This window comes from Podarcis cretensis (assembly GCF_951804945.1).
Source record: "Podarcis cretensis genome assembly, chromosome: 11".
NCBI classification, from domain to species: domain Eukaryota; kingdom Metazoa; phylum Chordata; class Lepidosauria; order Squamata; family Lacertidae; genus Podarcis; species Podarcis cretensis.
The window spans coordinates 66,398,172-66,421,596 of record NC_137180.1 but is presented as its reverse complement, the minus strand read 5'-3'; the positions used below and the strand labels follow the sequence as shown (position 1 = coordinate 66,421,596).

At 53.5% G+C, this 23,425-nt stretch overlaps 1 protein-coding gene across 1 annotated transcript in view; it reads left to right on the top strand.

The window, feature by feature from the left end:
- The window catches only part of NPR2 (natriuretic peptide receptor 2), a 34,545-nt gene that overhangs the window by 9,707 nt on the left and 1,413 nt on the right, over positions 1-23,425 (top strand). The window contains exons 2-19 of the mRNA XM_079994754.1: positions 3,997-4,199; positions 5,345-5,458; positions 11,106-11,241; positions 12,732-12,826; positions 13,078-13,204; positions 13,456-13,540; positions 14,950-15,070; positions 15,311-15,385; positions 15,507-15,584; positions 16,775-16,879; positions 17,111-17,182; positions 17,612-17,771; positions 18,010-18,171; positions 19,034-19,202; positions 19,925-20,071; positions 20,928-21,051; positions 22,922-22,990; positions 23,135-23,309. Coding sequence (XP_079850880.1) covers positions 3,997-4,199; positions 5,345-5,458; positions 11,106-11,241; positions 12,732-12,826; positions 13,078-13,204; positions 13,456-13,540; positions 14,950-15,070; positions 15,311-15,385; positions 15,507-15,584; positions 16,775-16,879; positions 17,111-17,182; positions 17,612-17,771; positions 18,010-18,171; positions 19,034-19,202; positions 19,925-20,071; positions 20,928-21,051; positions 22,922-22,990; positions 23,135-23,309 — 2,217 coding nt within the window. The remainder of the gene's footprint in view (positions 1-3,996; positions 4,200-5,344; positions 5,459-11,105; positions 11,242-12,731; positions 12,827-13,077; positions 13,205-13,455; positions 13,541-14,949; positions 15,071-15,310; positions 15,386-15,506; positions 15,585-16,774; positions 16,880-17,110; positions 17,183-17,611; positions 17,772-18,009; positions 18,172-19,033; positions 19,203-19,924; positions 20,072-20,927; positions 21,052-22,921; positions 22,991-23,134; positions 23,310-23,425) is intronic.

Genomic DNA, 23,425 nt, shown 5'->3' with positions numbered 1-23,425 from the left:
GTGCTCTGGGTGGGGCTGGCCTTGGGCTTGGTCTGAAGGCTCCAGCTGGAGCAAAAGGCTTGACTGTTGATGGGGTCAGATGATCACCAGCTCATCATGATCCAAAGCTTGCATTGGCTGCCCATACGCCACCAGGTCAGGTTCAAGCATCAGCCAAACAGATTGGATCACACACATCCTGCTCAGTCCCTGAGGTCCTGAGTGGAGTCCCTGTCCCTGGTCCCCCAGGACTCAGATGCCTCCTTGGCTCATCTGTGTGAAGCTAACTCCCTCCCAGTTGAGGTCTGACAGGCCCCCTCCCTGGGGCAGACCCTCCAAGTCTCCCTATGTTTCCAGGACAGGACCGGATTTACAGAAGCCGTCCCGGTTTCTGATTTGACCCCAGAATGTCCCGCTTTTCCTTAGGACATCCCTATTTTCTTCAGAGAAATGTTGGACGGGATGGAGTTATGTGACCCCTGAGCCAAGGAGATAAGTAACTATACAACCCTTTGAAGACTTCTGAACGCAGTCCTGGAGAGGGAAGATTCTTAGTGTTTTAAATGTTTTGTTACGTTTTTATATATGGTATGTTGGAAGCTGCCCAGAGTGGCTGGAGCAGGGTATAAATACTAAAAATATCATTATTATTATGGAATAGGACGTCCCTATTTTCACTGGAGAAATGTTGGAGGGTATGATGTTGAACCTCCAGAACCTACTGAACGCCTTTTTTTTATTTATTCCAGCTGGCTTTTTAATTGAATTCTGATGTGAAACGTTTAAGTCATTTTTAGTCTTATTGCATTGGGTCTCTTGTTCGCTGCTTAGAGATGACTGTGATTAGGTTGAATACAAATGGTTGAAACAAACAAAGGCCGGGCAGCCAGAGATTTGTGGCAGCCCTCTCTCCAAGCCCCGAGGCTCACGGGACTCCTCTCCTTCCAGTGTGATGCGCCCTTAAAAAGGCTCCCCCCCCCCAGCTCTTCAAAAAGCTGCCAAGCCAAACCTGACAGATAGCTCAGTGCCTGGGTGGGAGACCCCCTGGGACCCCCAGGCCCCCTCCCTGAAGTGCCATGATATGGGACAGAATGTGAGGAAGGAAATAATATGATCAAGGGCTTGGAGCAAGTCTTCTGTGAGGGACTGTTAGAAGATTTGGGGCTTTTTCATTTACAAAGAAGGGCCATTAAATGGTAACATGACCAAGGCGTGCACAATTATGAATGGTGGTGAAGATTCTCTTTCTCTAACTCACCCAATGAAACTGAAGGCTGGAAGATTTGGGAGAGACAAAAGGAATTGGCACTTCTTCACATGGTGCACAGTTCAATTGCTGCAAAACTTAATGATGGCTTTAAAGGGGGATTAGACAATTTGGGACGTGGGTGGTGCTGTGGGTTAAACCACAGAGCCTAGGACTTGCTGATCAGAAGGTTGGCGGTTCGAATCCCCGCGACAGGGTGAGCTCCCGTTGCTCGGTCCCTGCTCCTGCCAACCTAGCAGTTCGAAAGCACATCAAACTGCAAGTAGATAAATAGGTACTGCTCCGGCGGGAAGGTAAACAGCATTTCCGTGCGTCTGCTCTGGGTCACCAGAAGCAGCTTAGTCCTGCTGGCCACATGACCCAGAAGCTGTACGCCGGCTCCCTCGGCCAATAAAGCGAGATGAGCGCTGCAACCCCAGAGTCAGCCATGACTGGACCTAATGGTCAGGGGTCCCTTTACCTTTAGACAATTGGGCGGGGGGGGGGGGAGGCAATCTGTGGCTTCTAGCCATGCTTTGCTTCCCCTTTTGGAGGGAGAAAACTCTGCATACTGGGATTCCCAAGGAGTGGGAGAGAGAGTGCTCTTGTGCTCAGACCTCATTTTCAGGTTCCCCATAACGGGCACCTGGTTGGCCAGCCCCTGTGAGGAAGAGGAGTCTCAAGCAGGTGTGGTCCCTTGGGCCTGATCCAACAGGCTCTTCTTGGAAACTGCAGGAGGAGAGAGCTGCCCTTGTGCCCCCCGGGTCCTGCTTGCCGGGGTCCTGCAGGCATCTGGTCAGCCACGGTGAGAACGGGATGCTGGCCTAGATGGACCATTGGCTTGATCCAGCAGTCCCCTCTTCTGTCCTTATGAGCCAAGCCGTCTGAGGAGCTGACACCGGGCAAAGCAGAGGGTCTCCCCGTCAGAGGGTTTTAGCCGGAGTCTGCAGCAGCCCCCCACCTTGTGGTCTATGCTTTTGGGCAGGTGGTGCGAAGGTAGCTGGGGTTAGGCTGTCCTCTCTGGGTACCCCAAAACGGGAGCAATAAATAAGAGCAGGATAGCCTGACGGAAGCAAACCCTCAGCCCCACAGCCCTCCAGGAGCAGCAAAGAACCGGTCAGGAAGCACTTCAGACGCCCTTGCTCTTGAGGAACAATGAAATGGAAGGACTCCTGGCGCCTCCCTGTACAAAGACAGCCGACCTTTAAGGACCAGATGCTGGGAGAGTCTGTGCCCTGACAGTGACTCGGAGGAGGAGGAGGAGGGTGGCGGCCTGGACAGACCCGATCTGCTGCTGCAGCAAAATCATTCCTAGGTTATAACAAGAGGGAAAATGGGTAGTTTGTAGCTGAGTACAGTGGTCCCTTGGTTCTCAAACTTAATCCGTTCCAGAAGTCCGTTCCAAAACCAAAGCGTTGCAAAACCAAGGCGTGCCTTCCCATAGAAAGCAATGCAAAATGGAGTAATCCATTCCAGACTTTTAAAAACAACCCCTAAAACAGCAATTTAACATGAATTTTACTATCTAACAAGACCATCGATCCATAAAATGAAAGCAGAAACCAATGTACCATACTATAAAATAAACAAGACAAATTAACCGAAAAAGCCTTAAAAACAAAAACGCAAAATAAATAGCAAAAACAAAAGTGTCAAACTTAATCCATTCTGGAAGTCCGTTTGACTTCCAAAATGTTCGGAAACCAAGGCACAGATTATGATTGGTGCAGGTGCCCTGGAAACAATAGCTGACAGCCACATTGGACGTTCAGATTCCAAAAAATGTTCAAAAACAGCAACACTTCTAGGTTTTCGGTGTTTGGGAACCAAGGCATTTGAGTACCAAGGCACCACTGTACAGAAATGCAAGTGCCTTTAATCCAGGGGTCAGCAAGGTTTACCTCACCTGGGCCTGTTCACTCCAGCTGAGATCCCTCCGTGGGCCAGATTATGTGTGTGCCTGCGATTTCCGGCGTCTGTGTCCACACAGATGCGATTTCCGGCATCACAGAAGTGAGTCCTTGCACCACGCTGCGCCGGTTTAGCACAGTGCGTGGGGACTCGCCGAGCGGGAGGCTCGGTTTGGGGGGGGGCTCGTGGGCCGGTTAAATGACCCCCGTGGGCCGCTTGTGGCCCATGGGCCTTAGCTTGCCTACCCCTGCTTTAATCCTTTCCTCCTTTCACCTGCTGACGTGTGCCTTTGTTCCTTCTGTGTGTGTCTTTGAGACGCCTGTGTCCCTCTTTGGCAAGAGAGAGCTTGTCTCTGTTAGGATCTAGTTCTGTTCCACCTTCAAAGGGTTCAGGCATGACTGCTGTGTGTCACATCCCTGTTTACATCCAGCACAGATCTGCTGGGAACTTCCGTTTGTATATTGCTTTTGCTTTTAGCTGTTTTGCTGGAGACGAAGGGAAGCAGACATGCTTTTCCTTTGTGCCTGAGCTATGCTGAATAAATGTTGTAAATATGCTTACACATTTCTCTGTCCGCCACTTCTGCTGTGAGAAGATTTATGCACGGGGCTCTAAATGTATCTGAGGCTCATGTCGCTGATAGATGCTGTTCCAAGGGAGACCAGTGACTGGCCGGCTGCCGGCCGGTGGCTGGAGCCAGCTGGGGTCTGCCTGATGCCCCCATCTCCCCGGCAGCATCCCAGCAGTCTCCAGGTGTCCATCCTGCCTGTGGCTGCCTTGCGTTTTGGGGGCGTCTCCTGGGGAAAGGGCTCCCCCTGCCTCTGCCTGAGCCCCCTCCCTCTGTGCGCTTCCTCCCTCAGTCATCTACATCTGTGGGCCGCTGGAGATGCTGCACCAGATCCTGCGCCTGGCGCATTACGAGAGCATGACCCTGGGAGACTACGTCTTCTTCTACGTGGACGTCTTTGGAGAGAGCCTGAGAGCCGAGGGCAACCGGGAGGCCGGCAAGCCCTGGCAGAGCAAGGAGGGCCAGGACCCAGGAGGCCTTCAGGAGGCCTTTCGAGTAAGTCCAGCAGCGGGGGGGGGGGGGGACCAAAGAATCATAGAGTTGGAAGGGACACCCTGAGGATCATCTAGTCCAACCCCCTACAAGAAGATGTAGGCCATGATGAAGGCTGGTCCTGGGGCTTCAGGGCCTGCTCAGGAGGGAGTCCAATGGGTGCATCTGATGATATGACTTAATCTTAAAGACAAGAGGACCTCTGAGCAGGCACAGAGGGCTCTCCTCTTGGGGCTTTAAGCAAGGCCAGCTGTCTTCTGCTGCCAATCTGCAATTTTGGACCAGTATGAAGTAAGCAGCACATAGCACACAAAACACTACCAAACCATTCTACCTTCTAAATCTTATATTAATAATCCAAAAATTGAGAGAACAAGGTACAAAATCTGCTACAAAAGCCACAAACAGAAAACTCATTCAAATTGTGTCCAAAAGGAAGATTCAGTCTTTAAAGTTCCTTTAGCCAGGTTCCTGTAGATATCAGCAAAGGTAAGTTTGATCAAACAAAGTGTCGGTGATGTTATGCTCATGGGTTAGATATCAATGATCCAATGCCGCTGTCAACAAAGATGTAACATCACCGACACTTTTTACCTTGTTCTCTCAATTTTTGGATTATTAATATAAGATATAGAACATAGAATGGTTTGGTAGTGTTTTGTGTGCCGCTTATGTGCTGCCTACTTCATACTGGTCTATAACGAGAATTGGCAGCATAGGTTCATTTCTTCAGTATCTGCAATTTTGGGCAGAGCTTTTGGGGTGAGTTAAGAAGACTGATCCACCCTGGCCCTCCTTTGAGTAACCCCAGACTGCAGGTACTTTTGGCTGGTCAGGTTCAGTTGGGCACCTTCACTGAGGGTGAGAAGGCAGCCGGGGGCACAGTTTGCCTAAGGAGCTGAGAGAGGGGAGGAAGGCCTGGAGCTGGAGCTGGAGCTGGCAGGGCCACGTCCCCCCCCCCCCCGGTTTCGGCCTTGTGTGCTGACTCCTCATGGGTGCCTCTGTATAGGGTGACCGGGTGCCAGAGGTTGGGTGGCCATCCATCATGGATGCTTTAGCTGCAATTCCTGCATCACAGGGGGCTGGACTAGATGACCCTTGGGGTCCCTTCCAACTCCGCCATTCACATCCCCTTGCCTCTCTTGCAGACGGTGCTGGTGATCACCTACCATGAGCCCCAGAACCCAGAATACCAGAGTTTCCAGAGCCAGCTGATCCTTCGTGCCCGGAGGGAGTCCAACGTGGAGCTCAATGACTCGCTGGTAAGTCCCCGTCCCCCCCGTTGCGTCCCCCCAGCTCCCCATCTGGAGGAGAGACAAGCCCACACTGTGGGGCCAAAGGCTTTTCCCCTGGCCAGGGGGATGGGCTTGGGGGCTGCTGGAGGGGGGCACAGAGGGACTGGCTTCAGAGCGGGGGGCAGGCAGGCAGGCACTCCCTGTGGTCTGGGCTTTGAGGTGAGGGCCTTTGCCAGGCTGAGGGGAGGTGCTCCAAACGGGGAGCCAAAGATTAAGAGAAAGAGGGTGCTGTGGGTTTGTGGGGGATCTTCCTTACGGCTTGCGCTGGGCAGCATTTTTGGGCAAGCAGAAGAGGCAGAAGAGGCTGGCTGCAGCGTCTGTGACAGAAGGACCAGTCAGGCGCCACTTAGCATCGAAAGGGTCACAGGGCAGCCGTGAAAGGGATTTCTGGGAGGGACCCCCCAGGAGCTGAGAAGCATCTGGTCCCTCCAGGGAGGGTGAGCTAAATGTTCCCCAGGCAAGATGCTGATAATGGGCCTTCAGAGACAGAGGGGAGCCAGTCGAGGGGGCAAAGGTAGCAGATGGGACCGTGTAGCGTAATGCCCCCAAGCATTATTACTGTATTTTTAGAATGGGTTAGTCTTCTTATGCAAAAAAAGAAATGTCCCAAAGCAATTTGACAGCAAAATAAAATGCAAACAGACAGAAAAGTGAATGGAAAGCCAAATGATGTCATTTAAAATGACGTGTTCTCCTGGGGATCTTCAACTGGTCCAGACCTGAGACCCAGCCTGCACCAAGGGACCCCCTTTTGCACATTCAAGCCTGATTTATACAGTATCAATGCTAAAGTGATAATTCCATTGTTCCATTAGTATTATTGCTAAGTGATTTTTGCACTGGTTCTGAGCTGAAAGGCTGAAAAGACTCTGAAAATCAGTGGTGCTGAACTCTCTCTCTTTCTCTCTGTAAATTAAAACTTAAACCTCCTGCCCCACATGTGTAGGAGAAATAGGAGAGCAAACAGGCTGTGAAGCCCTTTTAGCAGAGTATAAACACTTATGTGCTTTTGCAGCTTACCGGAAGCTATGAATTAAGCAATTATCCTTGTTTATTTGTGGTCTACTGACCTTCCCTTTTCTTTGTCCTTGTTGCTAAGAATGAACCACACATTTTAGTAAGATAAACTTATAAGGTTTACTTACATTTCAATGCAGGCAGCAAATACATCAAAGTCGTATGCAGGCGAAAATACTGCTATGTTACAAAATATAAACTTAGTTTCCAAAATGGACTCTGGGTTTTGATTGGAACCCAGGCATGTACATCTACTCACATTGCTGGCTTGAAAGGAAGGAGAGAGAGAGAGAGAGAGAGAGAGAGAGAGAGAGAGCGGTCAGGCAGGGAGGAAGTAGATAAGATTATATCCTCTGTTAGAAATTTCTGCAAAAGCATTAAGGAAGTAACCTCAAACAGCCCCTTCTATATTGATTCAGGAACTCTATGAGTGCCAGACCCTCATGTGCCTGTCTGTCTATTTGTGATTTTGACTGGAAATGCCACAAATAGGAGAATGTGTCCCAGCCCAGATGCCATCTGTGGCCTTAGCTGGTGTCCCACATGGCAGTAGCAGCCAGGCCCATGTAGAGGGTGGCAGGGGGGAACACCGTCCTCCCTACAGCTACGTCGGCTGCGCCCCCAAGCCATCATATGCAACTGGACCAGCTGCTCTGTCATTTTATTTTAACCCAACTCCTGTCCCAGGCCTCAGACTAGTTCTGCGTAGGCCTGGCAACAGCCTTGCTGTGCTCCCCCTGGGATGCCCTCGCAAGCCCCCCGTGGCTTCTGACCCACCGACTGAAGTCCCATGTGCTGCAGAGTGCTCATCCAGCGAAGTCTGGGGAGCTCAACTACTCAGGGCTCAGAGCCCCTTCCCCAAATCGACAGGCATCTTGGAAACGTCAGAGAAAGGAAGGCTCTGGGGTTGAGGTGGGCAGCTGCAGTGATCAGGCTTCCTGTGACAAATCTACAGGAAGAGCAGAGTCCGCCCTTGTGGTCAGCGGCAGAACCTGCTCTCAAGGAGCTCTCCGTGTAGCAAAAGGGGGCAAATGTCTTCCTGTGTTCTTGCTGGTCAGTGTGACCCGTGAGTTTCTGGGGATGCCTGCATTCACAGTTTAATAGAATTGTATAGTTGGAAGGGACACCGGGGGCCATCTAGTCCAGCCCCCTGCAATGCAGGAATTGATATCCTTAATTTAAAAAAATCACGTTATTAATATTGCTATGTTATCAGTGCTTCTTGAGGGTGTTCCCCGAGTCAGCATGGCTTAAGGAATTTATCTCCAATGGAAATTCCGAACCAAAAAAATAATTGGGAGACGAAGATGTGAGTTACTTCCCAATAAGGAAAAGCTAAAAGCGTTTGGGGCTTTTAGGTTTAGAAAGAAGGAAGCAGGACAAGATGAGAGGTGTTTATGTAACTCGGCACAGTGTGGGGAGGTGGGGGCTTTCTGCCTGCCTGCCCCCCTGGGAAACCCAGAACTCAGCTCTCCCTCAGAGATGCTCCTCCCGGCATCTTTGTGTTGTTTCTTCCTGTGCGCAGGAGGAGAGTCACCGGCTGGCTGGCTGGAGGTCCCTGAGTCCCTGGGACTGGGGGTGAATTGAACCAAGGTCTGCCCCCTTTGGCCACACTTTCTATGCCTTGGAAAGGGGTCCTGGGGTGGGCAGTCCTTCCCTCTCCCTGTCCATTCATGTACCAGGATGAATGCTGTTGTTGTTGTCGTTGTTGTTACATTTACCATATTTTTTTGCTCTATAAGACTCACTTTTCCCCTCCTAAAAAGTAAGGGGAAATGTGTGTGCGTCTTATGGAGCGAATGCAGGCTGCGCAGCTATCCCAGAAGCCAGAACAGCAAGAGGGATTGCAATCCCTCTTGTTGTTCTGGCTACTGAGATTCAGAATATTTTTTTTTCTTGTTTTCCTCCTCCAAAAACTAGGTGCATCTTATGGTCTGGTGCGTCTTATAGAGCAAAAAAATACGGTATATGCATCTCACAGCTTGTGCGGGATAGGTGATTGGCTGGTAGCTCTGGGAGCCTTCCCAGCATGTGACTGGAAAGAGAAAAGGGGAACAGCTGGTTGTGAATGGGCTTGCGGGTGTGCGGGTGTGTGCTCCTCCTCCTCCTCTGTTTTCCCATGAGTGGCAATGGGTGCCAAGTGTTGGGCTGCTGGTCCTGATGGCTCTGCCTGCCTCCAGAATCAGAGGCTGCAATGCTTCCGAACACCCCTTTGCTGGAAACCCCAGGAGAGGAGAGGGCAGAAGACGCATCTGGTCCGCCCCTGTGAAAACAGGATGCTGAGCTAGATGGGCCGCTGGTCAGATCCAGCAGCCTCCTCTCCTGCTCTTGTGGTGGGGGAGGCGATGACGAGAGTCCTGACCTGGGACAGGATGTTGCAAGCTTGATAAAGATCAGCTGCAAAGAGGACCAGTCTGGAGAGCCTCTTTCTCCCGCCTGCCTTGGAAGATGGAGAGGGACTTCTGTGCCAGATGCAGAGACACAAAGCCCACCCTTCTTGGGGTGAGGAGCTGAGTCTTTCCCTCCCCGTCCCCGGAAGATGTTTGGGGAGGAACGGAAGCTCTCCTCCCCAAGGTGTGTACCTGGAGGGGAGACCTCAGAGCTCGGCCCAAGCAAGGCCCAACTGCACCCATCTTGGCAGACAGGAAGCTGCCCCCCCCCCGCATTGCTGTTCCTATTTCCAGGCTTCCTCTCCTCCCTCCCCCGCCTGCCTCTCCAGGGAATTCCTGAGAATCAAGTCAGAATCCAAGGGGGGGGGGGTCCTCAGAGGGACCCTGTTCAGGTTCCCTGCTCTGCCAGGGAGCTCTCTGCGTGGCCCGTGGCCCTCTTTTGGACTGACCCACCTGGCAGGGTGGTTGTGGGGAGAGCATGGGGGCACCCCCCTGCCCATTGCTGCAGCCATGGGGTTCTGGGAGGAGGAAGGCAAGGTGAGAAATAAATAGGGAGGCTATGAGGAGTCAGAGGAAGAAAAGTGGGATGCCATCAGCTATACAAAGAGGCTGTGTTACAAACTCAGATATATAAGCTAGGTGTCAAATGGTTCCTTAAACCAGGGTTACGGTCAACAAAATGGAATATCTGGTTGTCATTTTGGGGCAAGATGGCTCTAAAGTCTTATTTTTCAGATGATGGACTGACTGATTGATTATCAGTTAAACATCTGGCTAGTTCAGATGACAACCCTGAGCTAGGTTAAGAATTTTGAGAACTTCAAGAAGAAAAGTCACTTCGAGGGACAGTCCACATATATCCTGGGCTATTCCTGCAGGAGAGTATTAGTGTATAAAAGCAGTCCAGAACCAAGGATCCCCAGGCCTGCAGATGGTGGAGACGTCAGGCGCCATCCTGGCACCCGGGCATCTTCACTTGGTCGCAAGTGGCCGAGAGCCGGGTGCAAAATGCGCCTGGCTGATTTTGAACACTGCAAAGAGGGTGTGGTGGGAATCTGGAGGAGAAGGAATGTTCTTCCTCAGGGGCCATTTGCTGAAACCATAGAATGGCAGAGCTGGAAGGGATCCAAAATGTCACCATCACGTCCAACTGCCTGCAATGCAGGAATCACAGATAAGGATTCCAAAGTGCAGCCCTTCTTCTCTGTAAAAATGGACATTTTGGTTGGGGTGGAAGGGGAGTGGAACTGGGAGGCCTGAGAGGAAGTCCCTGTGCCTGAAGGGGCATTCCTTCCGTGGGACATTCCTGCGACATCTTCTGAACTTGGCCAACGGTGAGGGCATAAGGAGACAGCTGCTGTGTCCCTTGGGTGCTGGGTCCCCCTTGACCCCCAGGACCTGAGAGGGATGGAGGCTGGACAAGGCTCCTCCAGATCCACTGCTGAGTCCCAGGGGCTGGTGGGGCTTTGGGGGTTGGGCCTCTGACAAGGCTGTGGGAATGTTCAGGGAGGCGTGAGAGGAGATATTGTTCATTAATATCCTTCCTAACTTGGGCTAGCAATTTCCTTTACTTAGCAGAGTTTTACATTTCCCTTTTAAATACACAGCAGGTAGCTGGTTGCAGGCTTGTGTAAGCCTCTCACTATTAGGTTCCTGGTAAGTTCCCTTAGATCCCTCTTAAAAGAATAAACACACCACAATCTTGTGTAAAGTATATAAAAGAAGTTTACTCACATTATCAGTTCACAGTTGGATCCCTGAAGGAAGACTTAGTTACAAAGTGTATATACATGGATCTACCCCATAGAGGGGGTTAATCCCAGTGACTGCAGTCTGGCAGTCACTGCAGTTCACACGACAAAAGGAAGACGGAAAAGAGGGAGGTTTTGCTTTTGTTACCTGCACAGGTAAGGTCACACCCATCTCTAGTCACATGCAATAGGAAGTATGTCCCATCAAGGAGGAAACAGGAAGTTCTGACTGGCTGGACCAAACATCCCCTTGCATGTCCACTCTAGGAAAACAAGGAATGTTGTATTTGACTGCTACTTATGTATCACATCCCACAAAGGCTGGTGGTGGCCGTGATGAGAGTGTCCATCTGCCTCCTGGCTGGGCCTGGCATCTGCCTCTGCTTGTGGGCCTGCAGATCCTGCCTTCAATCCCTCCCACTCCCTGTTTCCTTTCCCTCTGTCCCCCCATGGCAGAAGAACCTTGTGGCCGGCTGCTTCCACGATGGGCTCCTCCTCTACGCCATGGCCCTGAACGAGACGCTGCAAGAGGGCGGCACCAAGCGCAACACCAGCCGCATTCTGGAGAAGATGAAAGGGCGCAAGTTCCAGGGTAACTGGGCGCTGGAGGCCGGTGGGGCAGGGCGGGGCGGGGGGCCTGTGGGAGGCAGCTGGCAGCTGGCCTGAGCGAGGACAAGGCAGGCAGGGGCGGGCTCTCACGCTTGGAATGCGTCCCCAGAGCATGATGATGTGGGAATGTTCAGGGTGGCAGGAGAGGATATATTGCTTATTAATGCATTCCCCTTTACACAGCAGAAAACTTGTTGCAAACTCATGTGAGTTTCTTAAGACAATACGCAATTCAGTCTGGCTTGTCCAGATTGAAGTGTGTCCTAATATTTTCCTGGTAAGACCCCTTGAATCCCTTCTGAAAGAATAAGGACAGCACAGTCTTATTCATAAGCAACAAAAAGAAAGTTTACTCACGATCAGGCAGAGCACACTGTGATCCCTGAAGGCAGGCTTGAGGCTTAAAGTTACATACAAACAGGTTTCCCCCATAAGGGAGATTTACCTTAGTGGCTGCAGGTAGCATTCCAGCAGTTCACAGGACAAAAAGAGGAAACAGGGAGGTGTGCTGCATGACTCGTCCTTTTGTTACCTGGACAGGTGAGGTCACGCCCCCTTCTATCACATGCAAAAGGAAGGATGCTCCAGTTTTGACTGGCTGGACCAAACATTCCCTTACATGTCTTCTCTAGCATTTCAAGGAATGTTGTCCTTGACTACTCCCAGTGGATCCCACAGATCCCACAGATGACAAGGCAGGAGGCCATCTCTTCCTCCTCCTCCTCCTCCTCGCCCTCCATGTTTCATGAGCAGCGATGGGGGTCAACTAAGGCGACTCTGCTCTGCCTCCATGATCAGAGGCCGCCGTGCTTCTGAACACTAGTTCCTGGAAGCCACAGGAATGGAAGCGTAGAAGGGGAGAGCTGGAGGGGACCCAGAGGGTCATTTAGTCCACCCCCCCTGCAATGCAGGGATCACAAAGAAAGCATCCTTCTCAGATGGCCATCCAGCCTCTGCCTGGAAACCTCCAAGAAAGGAGAGTCCCATGGGGCATCAGGCTGGCCATTGTGAGAACAGGGGGCTGGATGGTGTGGGCCCCCTTTGCTTGATTCAGCAGGATCTCCTTACACTCTTATTCTGGTAAGAAAATAGAGCGCCGTGACCCATGTGTGTAGGGGAAATTTTAAAAAATCAGCTGGATACCTGGATTCAAAACATGGGGCTTTACACACTTTCCAGTGTGTTACTTACAAATTCCAAGGTCTGATTTGTGCATTATTCCAGGCAGCAACAAGAAGAATGCAGGTAGAAAAGTCTTGGGTAAAAAATACAGATGGCTTCAAATACATGCTCTAATGTGAGGGACAGGAAGAGAAGGCTTCACTTTCTCTCTCCAGTGAAAAGGGGGCATGACCCACCTGAGTCTAGGAACACAGCTCTATGATCTTAACCCTTTTCTGCGCTAGCTAGCACTCGTGCATAGTTGTGTTTGACTGCTCCCCACATATAGCCTCCTCTCTTTCCTGCCCACAGGGGTCACTGGGACAGTCAGCATGGATGACAACAATGACCGTGACACAGACTTCAACCTGTGGGCCATGGCTGACGTGGAGAGTGGCAAATTCCAGGTGTGAGTGGGAGCAAACAAGCAGTGTGGAGAGGGTGACCCCAGAGTGGGTCGGGGACGGAGGGCAAACCAAACAGGCGCCAGGGAGGAGTCCTCTGGGGAGAAGAAGGGCTGGATCTGGTCCTCAGTTTGGAATGCCTGCCCTTGGGGCTGCCCCAGGGCGAGAGGGGGCTGGGTGCCCACATGGGTGTGTTGGAGCGCGGCAGGGACCCTCTGCCCACATGAGCCAAAGTCTTTCCCCTCTCCCCACAGGTAGTGGGGCACTATGTGGGAGCAGAGAAGCAGATGAACTGGCTGGGAGCCATCCCCTGGGTGAAGGGGGCACCGCCGCTGGACAACCCCCCCTGCTTTGACATGGACGACCCCTCCTGTGACAAAAGTGGGTGCATCTGGTCCCCCGAGGGTTGGCCCTCCCAGCTCATTGCACCCCAAGCCTGAGGGTGGGGGACGGTCACCTCTCACCTTCCTTTGCTGCCCCTTTTGCCACACCCCCCCCAGATAGGCAGCGCTGCCCCTCCCCCCTATGTTTCAGCGAGTCCAGCTGGCCAAAGCGGATCTCCTCCTGAGGCTGTTCTGGCCAGGTATGCCAGGATCCTGCCCCCTGGTGCCACTCTGCCACTGTCCTTGCAGGTCCCCTCAACACGCTGGCCATTGTGGCCCTGGGCGCAGGGCTCACCTTCCTCATGTTTGGAGTCTCCAGCTTCCTGATCTTCAGGTGAGTGAGCCCCAGGTGAGGCGCTGGGCGGTGGGAGCGAGGGAGACCCAAGGTGCTCAGGAAAAAGTGCAGTCTGCTGTCAAGGGGTGGCAAGGACCCCCCCCTCCCGACAGGTGGGGCTGAAACGCCACGGCTTGGTTCTGTGCCCACCTGGCTTAGCTCAGATCCTTTGGCTCAGCCGAGTGTTTCCACTGCACTGCCCCCCTCCTGCATTCTGGAGCTGCCACAAGTGGGGAGGAGAACCAGAGCCCTAGAGTGATTCTGTGAAGCGCACTCCAGCCCTTGCAGCTGCTCAGGACTCTAAACATTGCTTGGCTATGCCAGCTGGCTCAGTAGCTCTGGACCTGCTCTGGGCAAGGGATGCCCCCCACCCCACCCTGTGACCTTCTCCAAGGACAAGCGGTCTCTCCTTCCCAGCCCTCAGTGTATGCCTGGCCAGACCAACTGGTCCACTCCAATGTCCTGCCAGTCCCAGAACATGTGAAAAGATGGCAGAGCACAGAGGGATTCGGAGCATGTACAGAGTGCTCTCAAAATGGCCACTGTGGAACCACAGCCAGGCCTCAGCAACACACCTTTGTTTCTTCTGTGAGTCATTCCAACCCAGCCTCACACCTGGGACTCCAGAGCAGACAGCAGGACTGTGGGAGACTGAGTGAGGATTAAATCTGTAGATTAAAATTTAAACCACCCACCCCACGTGTGTGGGAGAAAGACAAAAAGCAGAAACACTTCCATGTTGGGCAACTTATTGAATCTTAGGAATTGGTTAGGGATACCTTTTCATTGTGTTCCCCCTCTTCTCCCCTTTTGCAGAGAATGAACCACGTTTCTAGTAAAATAAGCCAAAAAAGTTTACTTACGTTTTGACGCAGGCAGCAAAGACAGCAAAGTAATAGGCAGAAAAATACTTCTAAGTTACAGTAAAGTAAAAGTTGGTAGTGTCAAAATAGGGTGTGTGTGTGTTTCTGGAGCTCCCAGACACACGTCTGCTTAGCTTGGAAGAATGGTGGGAAGACAGAGTCTCCTCAGAGGCAGAAGGAAGTGCAAGGGACTATCTTCTTTGTTCCAGAATTCCCGACCAGAGGAGGCAAAGGAAGCGGCCACACACACAGGGTAGTTTAGTGACTCTCTGTGTACTAACCCTGTGCTTTAGCAAAACATGCATTTGTGATTTGGCTGCAAAGCCTTTTAGCACTTGTTAGCCAGGACGCCTGAGCAGAGCCTCCATGTTGAAAAGCAGTCTACCTCTGAGTAGGAGAGACAAACCATGTGTGCAGTGGCAGCCTGGTGGGGTTCCCAGAGGAGGCATTTTGGGGTGGGGTGGGGCTCCTTTGAGGGGAAAAGAGAGGCTGGATTTGCAGTGGGCGGGGCTCACCTTGGTCTGACTCCTCCCCCTTCCTCCCCAGGAAGCTGATGCTGGAGAAGGAGCTGGCCAGCATGCTGTGGCGGATCCGCTGGGATGAGCTCCAGTTCGGGAGCTCAGAGCGCTACTACAAGGGGGCTGGGAGCCGCCTCACTCTCTCCCTGGTGGGTCCTGTTAGAGCCCCATGGTCTTCCCAATAGACCCCCCCACACACACACACACTGCCATGGGTCCTCCAAGCCCCCTCCTCCTCTGCTCTCCCTTCCTCTCCAGCAGCCATCTCCCCCCTCCCACCCTTCCGCTCTGGCCTGGGCAGCTGCCCAGCTGGCACACACAAACACACAGCTGCCCAGCTTTTGCCATTCAGGCAGGTGACTCTCTGTCTTCTCTCCCCCCTTCCCAAGCGTGGCTCCAGTTACGGCTCCCTGATGACAGCACATGGCAAATACCAGATTTTTGCCAACACCGGGCTCTTCAAGGTGGGTGTCGTGCTTTTCGGCCCTCCTTCCTATCTATTGGGGGCTCAGGTTGTGGGGAGCGGTGACGTGGGGGTCCCACCCCTCCCCCTTTCTCCCTCTGACCCCTCTTCTTCTCGGCCAGGGGAACGTTGTGGCCATCAAGCACGTCAACAAGAAGAGGATTGAGCTGACCCGCCAGGTCCTCTTCGAGCTGAAACACGTAGGTACCTGCCATGGGGTGGCGGTTGGGGGAGAAGCCAAGCTGGGGTGGGAGATGACTTGGGGGGGGGGCTAGCCTGGCTCCAGCAGGTGTTGAGCCCAGAACCACACTGAGAGCATGTTTGTTGCCTGGGCTGCCACTGCCCCTTTTGGCCCAAGCTGTCTTCGCATAAGAATAGAATCACAGAATCATAGCGTTAGAAGGGACCCAGGGGTCATCCATCCCAACCCCCTCCAATGCAGGAATCTCAAGCATCAAAACAGATGGTCACCCATCCTCCACTTTATAAGCTCCAATGAAGGAGGTCCACAACCTCCCGAGGGAGTCCTGCTGGATGAGGCCAATGGCCCACCTGGTTCAGCAGCCTCTTCTCACCCATACAGACCCAGCAATCGAGATAGACTGCCTCTGGGTCTGGAGGTTCCATAAGAGACCACCAAGAGCCAAAGGGGGCCCATCTGGTCCAGCCTCCCAGGGGCCAACCAGATGCCTCCAATGGGAGACCCTCCAGGAGGACCTGGGCACAAGACCGGCCCTCTCCCTTCCCTTGGTTTCCAGCAACTGGAATTCAGACACATTCAGAGGCAGACCACAGCCATCCTGGCTCAGAGCCATTGATCTCTCTACCCCTGAAGGAATTTGTCAAATCCCTGCTTAAAGCCCTCTTGGTTGGTAGTGCCGGATTGACGTATAAGCTAAACATGCTATAGCTTAGGGCCCCACTCTCTTGCGGGCCCCATTTTTTTTTAAAGGAAAAAAACCTGGATGCACTTTGATAAAATACATATTTTGTTATGTGCAAATGGCTTTAGATACCTATTGGGTCCATAAATTAGCATATAGCATATATATTCAACACATAAAACAGCGGCAATTTGTTGTTGACAAAGGACAGCTGGACATAGAAAGGGCCCCATGACCTTCGGGAGCTGAGGGCCTCATCAAACCTCAATCCGGCCCTGGTAGCCATCACTGCCTCCTGCAGGGGAGAGTTCCACAGCTGAGCCATGCAGCCCTCCCCTCCTTATGTGTGTGCCTGTGGGCAGATGGAGGAGGGAAGGATGGCACCAGGAGACAGGATAAGGGCATGGGCCACATAAACCAGCCTTTGCCAACCTGGTGCGCACCTTCATGGCCATTCTGGGGGCTCTTGGCCGACAGATGTCCTACCTGTCTCTGCCCATCTGCAGATGCGGGACGTGCAGTTCAACCACCTGACGCGCTTCATCGGGGCCTGCATTGACCCGCCCAACATCTGCATTGTGACTGAGTATTGCCCCCGGGGCAGCTTGCAGGTAAGGAAGCACCTGGCCACAGGTGTGTGTCTGTTCGCTGCATGGCTGCAGCCGGGGAAGGAGGGGGAGGTCACGGTGAGCATTGGCTGCTGTGCCTCTGGCCACCTCCTGGGGGGGTGCAGTGCCCTCCCCAACCCCCCAGTGCTGTGGGAGGGGCTGTTTTCACACGGGGGCAACACCTAACTGCCGCTCTGCTTCATCTCCCCCCCTCCCCCACCCCCACCCCGACAGGACGTCCTGGAGAATGAGAGCATCAACCTGGACTGGATGTTCCGCTATTCGCTCATCAATGACATTGTCAAGGTGGGGGGCTCGGGAGGTGGCAAGAGGAGCCCCACAACCAGGCTTGACGGGGGAAATGCAGCTGCCCTCTGAAAAGAGAGGAGCCCCCCAGAGCAGACTGGGCAAATAGCCTCTTTGTGGGGGCTCCAGCTGCTGCCAGGATGGCACCCAACAGTGGGGCCTCTCTGCCCTCCAGCTCCTTCCTGGCCAGCAGTGCCATTATCTCCCAAGCCTTTCCTTGGTTTGGGTCCCTCTGCTAAAACCTTCTCCTCTAAGCCCCACCCCCACATGCTCGATCATTGCAGGAGCTGCCACTCACCCAATCACCTGTGTGGGTCGTGGGGCCTGCCCTGGCCTTGCGCCTCCTGGCTTGGGAGGAGAGTGCCCCTTGTTGCTCCGGCTCTTCCTGCAGGGCCTTCTCAGCAGCTTCCCCCTCTCTGCCTGACACAGGGCATGGCTTTCCTGCACAACAGCATCATTGGCTACCACGGGAGTCTCAAGTCGTCCAACTGCGTGGTGGACAGTCGCTTCGTTCTCAAGATCACAGATTATGGCCTGGCTAGTTTCCGGCAGTGCAGTGAGAGCGAGGGCAACCATGCCCTGTATGCCAGTGAGTGTCCTTCCCACCCTGGCGGCAGGACGTGCCATCTCCTGCCTTGCCCCTTTTCCTCCAGACCAGCGAGGGCCTTCTCTGCTACCCTCTCTGGGCTCAGCGAGTGCCCATGCTGCCAGGTTGAGGGGTCCCCACCTCCACTACTTGGGCTGGTCTTTGCCATTGGGAGCGGAGGTGGGAGCCCCTGGCCTCCTGACCCCCACCTCCTTTCCTTGATTTTCCCCCTACCCCCCAGAGAAGCTGTGGACGGCCCCAGAGCTGCTGCAGAAGGGGCCTCTGGTCCTCTCCCCACTGGCCATGCAGAAGGCCGACGTCTACAGCTTTGGGATCATCCTTCAGGAGATTGCGCTGCGCAATGGAGCCTTCTACATCGAGGGCATGGACCTCAGCCCCAAGGGTGAGGGGAGAGGGAAAAGGCGAGCCCCACCCCTGGCCCCTTGGGGGGTGTGTGGCAGAGGTGGCAATGACAACCACCATGGGGTCCTTGGGTGTTAGCTCATGAGTGGGCAGGAGAGCCCCTCACAAAGTTGGTCACACTTGGACCACAGCCTATCCTGGGGGTGGGCGCGGGTCCTACCTGGGAGGGGTGCGTCATCTGCCACACCTCAGCACCCACCAGGTATCAGGCGTGGCACTTGTCCCAGCAGCCGGGGAGAAAGCCTTCCTGATCTGGGTGGGGAGTCCTCCCCTCGCCCCACCAGGCCTTGTGTTTAGAGGGACAATGCTCACAGCTCCGCCAATCACAGGGGAGACACAACTGGCGCTTATGCTGGAAGCACATGCGCATTTCTGCGTGAGGAAAAGAGGATGGGGGCACGGACTGGTGACCTTCTGGGTCTGTCCCGAGCCCCCTGCAAAGCCCCCGTTGCCCCACCTGCCTGCTCTTCAGGTCTCCCCACAGGCTCCCTTCGCATCCCGGATCAGAGCCTTTGGCCTCGGGAGGAGGAAGGAGCACGTGCAGCTCGTGTTTGTGGCCTGGTGTCCCCGACCGACCGGCATCACTTGATGGTGATCACGTCTGTCGCTGCTGCTGCTGCTGACCACCCAGGGTGACCCCTCCCCTGTTTTGTCTCCCCCGCATCTCCCTCCGACACCCGCAGGGTGCTCATCACGCCCACATCCTCATTGTCTCCGTGGCCCAGTCACCCATTCCGCCCCCCTCACCCGCCCCATAACAGCCTCCCACCGGCTGGCCGTGCCCCCCCCACTCCGCCCGGCCTGCGCGTTCACTCCCCCCACTCGCCCTCCCCACCCCGCAGAGATCGTGCAGAAGGTGCGCAACAGCCAGAGGCCCCACTTCCGCCCCACGGTGGACCTGCGGCTGCACAGCGAGGAGCTGGCCCTCCTGATGGAGCGCTGCTGGGCGCAGGATCTGACCGAGCGGCCGGACTTCGCCCAGATCAAGATCTTCATCCGGAGGTTCAACAAGTGGGTGCTGGCCGCATTTTTGTTATGGGGGGCAGGTGTTTTGTTGTGGGGGGGGGGGAAGAACCTCAGCTATGTACTGTACTTTTCCGTGTATAAGACTAGGATGTTTTTCCAAATAATTTTTATTAATTTTTAATTAATAACATTGTAATTAATAACATATCAAATCTTGCCACATCATCTTTTATTTTTGTTCCTGCGTTTTCTCTGTTATTTATTCCCAATATCGCAGTTCCCCTCCTTATCATCGCAGTCCCTGGAATGGAACTTTTCCATCGTGATTAATGAATCCATATTATGTTGGCATGCAAGAGGAAATATTCTTCTTCTTGTTGTTATTCTTCAATTGTTTTTCAGTGCAATACCCCACTGGAAGGATTTTTTCTTTAAAAGTTTTGTTAAAAATTTGGGGGTCGTCTTATACACGGATAGTGTATCCCCCCATTTTCTTAATTTTGAGTCCCCTGGAAAAGGGGGCGTCTTATACATGGAAAAATACGGTATTTCTATTGATTTTTATTGATGGGGAGGGTGTGAGAGCAAATGACGGGGAAAGGGGGGCAGGTTCTGCTGCTGCGGCAGAGTCCTATCCTGAGCACCTCCAGGAGCTTCAGCCCATGTGGGTGGGGGGAGACCACCCTGATGCTGGAGGAGCCACCCCCCACCCCGATGTGCCTGTGAAGGAGCCCCTGGCCCCCTCACCCGCCCTTCCTGCCCCACAGGGAAGGGAGCGCCAGCATCCTAGACAACCTGCTCTCGCGCATGGAGCAGTACGCCAACAACCTGGAGAAGCTGGTGGAGGAGCGCACCCAGGCCTACCTGGAGGAGAAGCGCAAGGCCGAGGCCCTGCTCTACCAGATCCTCCCCCAGTGAGTCGCTGGGGTGGGGGGGTGGGGGTGGAACGCGGACCCAGCCAGGCAGGCAGAGGTGGCGCCAGGCAAGTGCCAATTCATAGGTATAGATGCTGGATTAGTAAGACAACCAGATCTCCATCTAAATCCCTTGGCTAATTGGCAGGTTGCCTGCCCCACTTCCCTCTTTTGTTCATCCCCCCCCCATATTAATTAAATTTCCCTAAGCAATTGAATTCCGCCAGCCCCCACCCCAATCCGTTACCTTTCAAAGCAGGGGCCATCCTACACTATTTCTCCAAATTATCCTACCCAGTAACCCAGGCTATAAGGGATGCAGGTGGCGCTGTGGGTTAAACCACAGAGCCTAGGACTTGCCAATCGGAAGGCTGGCGGTTCGAATCCCCGCAACAGGGTGAGCTCCCGTTGCTCAGTCCCTGCTCCTGCCATCCTAGCAGTTTGAAAGCACGTCAAAGTGCAAGTAGATAAATAGGTACCGCTCCGGCAGGAAGGTAAACAGCGTTTCCGTGCACTGCTCTGGTTCGCCAGAAGCGGCTTAGTCATGCTGGCCACATGACCCGGAAGCTGTACGACGGCTCCCTTGGCCAGTAAAGTGAGATGAGCGACTGGACTTAATGGTCAGGGGTCCCTTTACCTTTACCTTTGACCCAGGCTGCCCCCCACCCAATTCAGTGGGGAGAAGATCTGGGACCACCTTGAAGCTGGGTACTTGCCTTCGCCCGCCTGCCTGCTGCACTGAGGGAGATGCCCACCCCAGAGGCCCACCCTCACCTGCCCAGACAGTAATGGGTGCGCAGGGGTTGGGGGTCAGCCAGTGGCTCAGTGACTCACTTTGCGTACCCCCCCCCCACAGCTCAGTGGCCGAGCAGCTCAAGCGTGGTGAGACGGTCCAGGCCGAAGCTTTTGACTGCGTCACCATCTACTTCAGCGACATCGTGGGCTTCACCTCCCTGTCGGCCGAGAGCACCCCTATGCAGGTAGCGGGGGCGAGGGGGGCTGGGGTGGGGGCCCCTTGTCCCTGACCCACTAGGCTGGCTGAGGGGGGGTGCGCTTGACCTCGCCCACACCCCCTGGCCACACCCCCTCCCAGCATCAGAGGGAGGCGGTTGGTGTCAGGGGATTGTAGGGCTGGAAGGGGGGGCCAAGGGTCATCCAGTCCACTCCCCTGCAATGCCAGATGGCACACGTGGCTTTGACACCTTTGTAGTCTTGTCTTCAGCTTCAGTTAGGGTACCACGCTGCTGCGGCAGGTGTCAGGAGTTCGTCCTACACTCGAGTAGGACCCTGGCAGAGACACATGCCCGACTGGCATGTTCTCTCCCTCCTGGTCGTTCATTCGAGAGCTTCAAAAGCTTTCTTCTGCCCGAACATCACAGCGACCGATACCAACCAATACTGGCACACTTAGGGATCCGCAGAGTTTGCGCACCTTTGCATGACAGACCTCAGCAACTCAGCATTATGGCTAACCTACTTCATTTACATATAAACACACACGGAGCACTGCAAGATGGCTCCCTCTCTCTCTGGCATCAGACAGCAAAGAGAAATAACAAAGGACAATAGTCCCACTTGATGGAACACAGGAACACAAACATCCTGTTTCCGTCACTTCCCACTTTGTGGCATCAAAACATACACTGTCACGTGAAAGACAAAAATCCCATGACTGCAATCACAGAGCAGGAATTCTAACAGCAGGAAGGAAAATGACGTTTCCATGAGCTCTGGCTTCCGTCACGGTGTCTAGTTGAGCCAGAAGCTGTTTAGTTCTGCTGGCCACGTGACCCGGAAAGCTTTCTGTGACAAACGCCACAGGCTCCCTGAAAAGCGAGATGAGCGTCGCAACCCCAGAGCCACCTTTGACTGGACTCAACCATCAAGGGGTCCTTGTCCTTTTACCTTTACGACACATTGCCCCCTTGGATCAGGTGTAAAGGGAAAATGCCTCGGAAGGTGTTTGGGTGGGCACCTGCCAGGGATTCTTCAGCTGTGAGTCCGGGGGGGGGGGGGGTTAGGCTAGAGGACCTCTGGGGTCCTTCCCAGCCGTAAATTGTTTTTGGAATTCTAAATGTATGAATGCATGCACACGACAGCTCATACCAAGAACTAACTTGAAGAAGTGTGCATGCACACGAAAGCTCATACCAAGAACTAACTTGAAGAAGTGTGCATGCACACGACAGCTCATACCAAGAACTAACTTGAAGAAGTGTGCATGCACACGAAAGCTCATACCAAGAACTAACTTGAAGAAGTGTGCATGCACACGACAGCTCATACCAAGAACTAACTTGAAGAAGTGTGCATGCACACGAAAGCTCATACCAAGAACTAACTTGAAGAAGTGTGCATGCACACGACAGCTCATACCAAGAACTAACTTAGTTGATCTTTAAGGTGCTACTAGAAGGAACTTTTTTATTTTGTTCTGAGTGTATTGTTATTCACGTTTTATACTGTATTTTATGCTGTTTTTTGTTGCATCAATTATGTGTTTTAAATTTGTTGTTAGCCACCCTGAGCCTGGTTTTCTGAACCAGGAAGAGCAGGGTATAAATAAATAAATAAAATTTATTTTTATTTTTATTACAATTTTATGACTCTAAGCAAAGCACATTGGGGACTCCATAGTGAAAATCCCCAGGTGGCCCTATAGCGATGTCTGTGTCCCCCTCCTGGTGCTTTCACTCAACCTCTTCTCTGTCTCCCCCTGGAAGCTCACCCCTCCCAAGCTCCCTTGGCAACTCTGCCCCTTCTGCCCCCCATCTTTTCATTCTCCCCCAAGATCCTCCTCTGCCCCACTGCCTTAGCTCCCCCAACTTACCTGAGTGTCTCCCCCTCCAGGTGGTGACCCTCCTCAATGACCTCTACACCTGCTTCGATGCCATCATTGATAACTTCGACGTCTACAAGGTGCGTGCAAAACGTGCCAATGGGTCCTGGCTGTTGAACCCAAAGCTGCCCCTCAGCCCCCAGCCTAGAGCCAGGATTGGACCGTATAGCTGTAGGGAAGAGGGCCCCCCTCCCCACTTCTGGCCTGACAGGTTCACCCCACAGGTGGAGACGATTGGCGATGCCTACATGGTGGTGTCGGGGCTGCCGGTCCGGAACGGGAAGCTGCACGCCCACGAAATTGTCCGCATGGCACTAGCTCTCCTCGAGGCCGTCAAGACCTTTCGCATCCGGCACCGGCCCAATGAGCAGCTGTGCCTTCGCGTTGGCATCCACTCGGGTGAGTCCTGGCACAGTGGGGGCACCGGCAGCAGGTCCTTCACTGGAGGAATTTGAGCAGAGGTCGGGGGGGCTGTCTGTCAGGGACGCTTGAAGAGGGTTAGTCTAGATGACTCT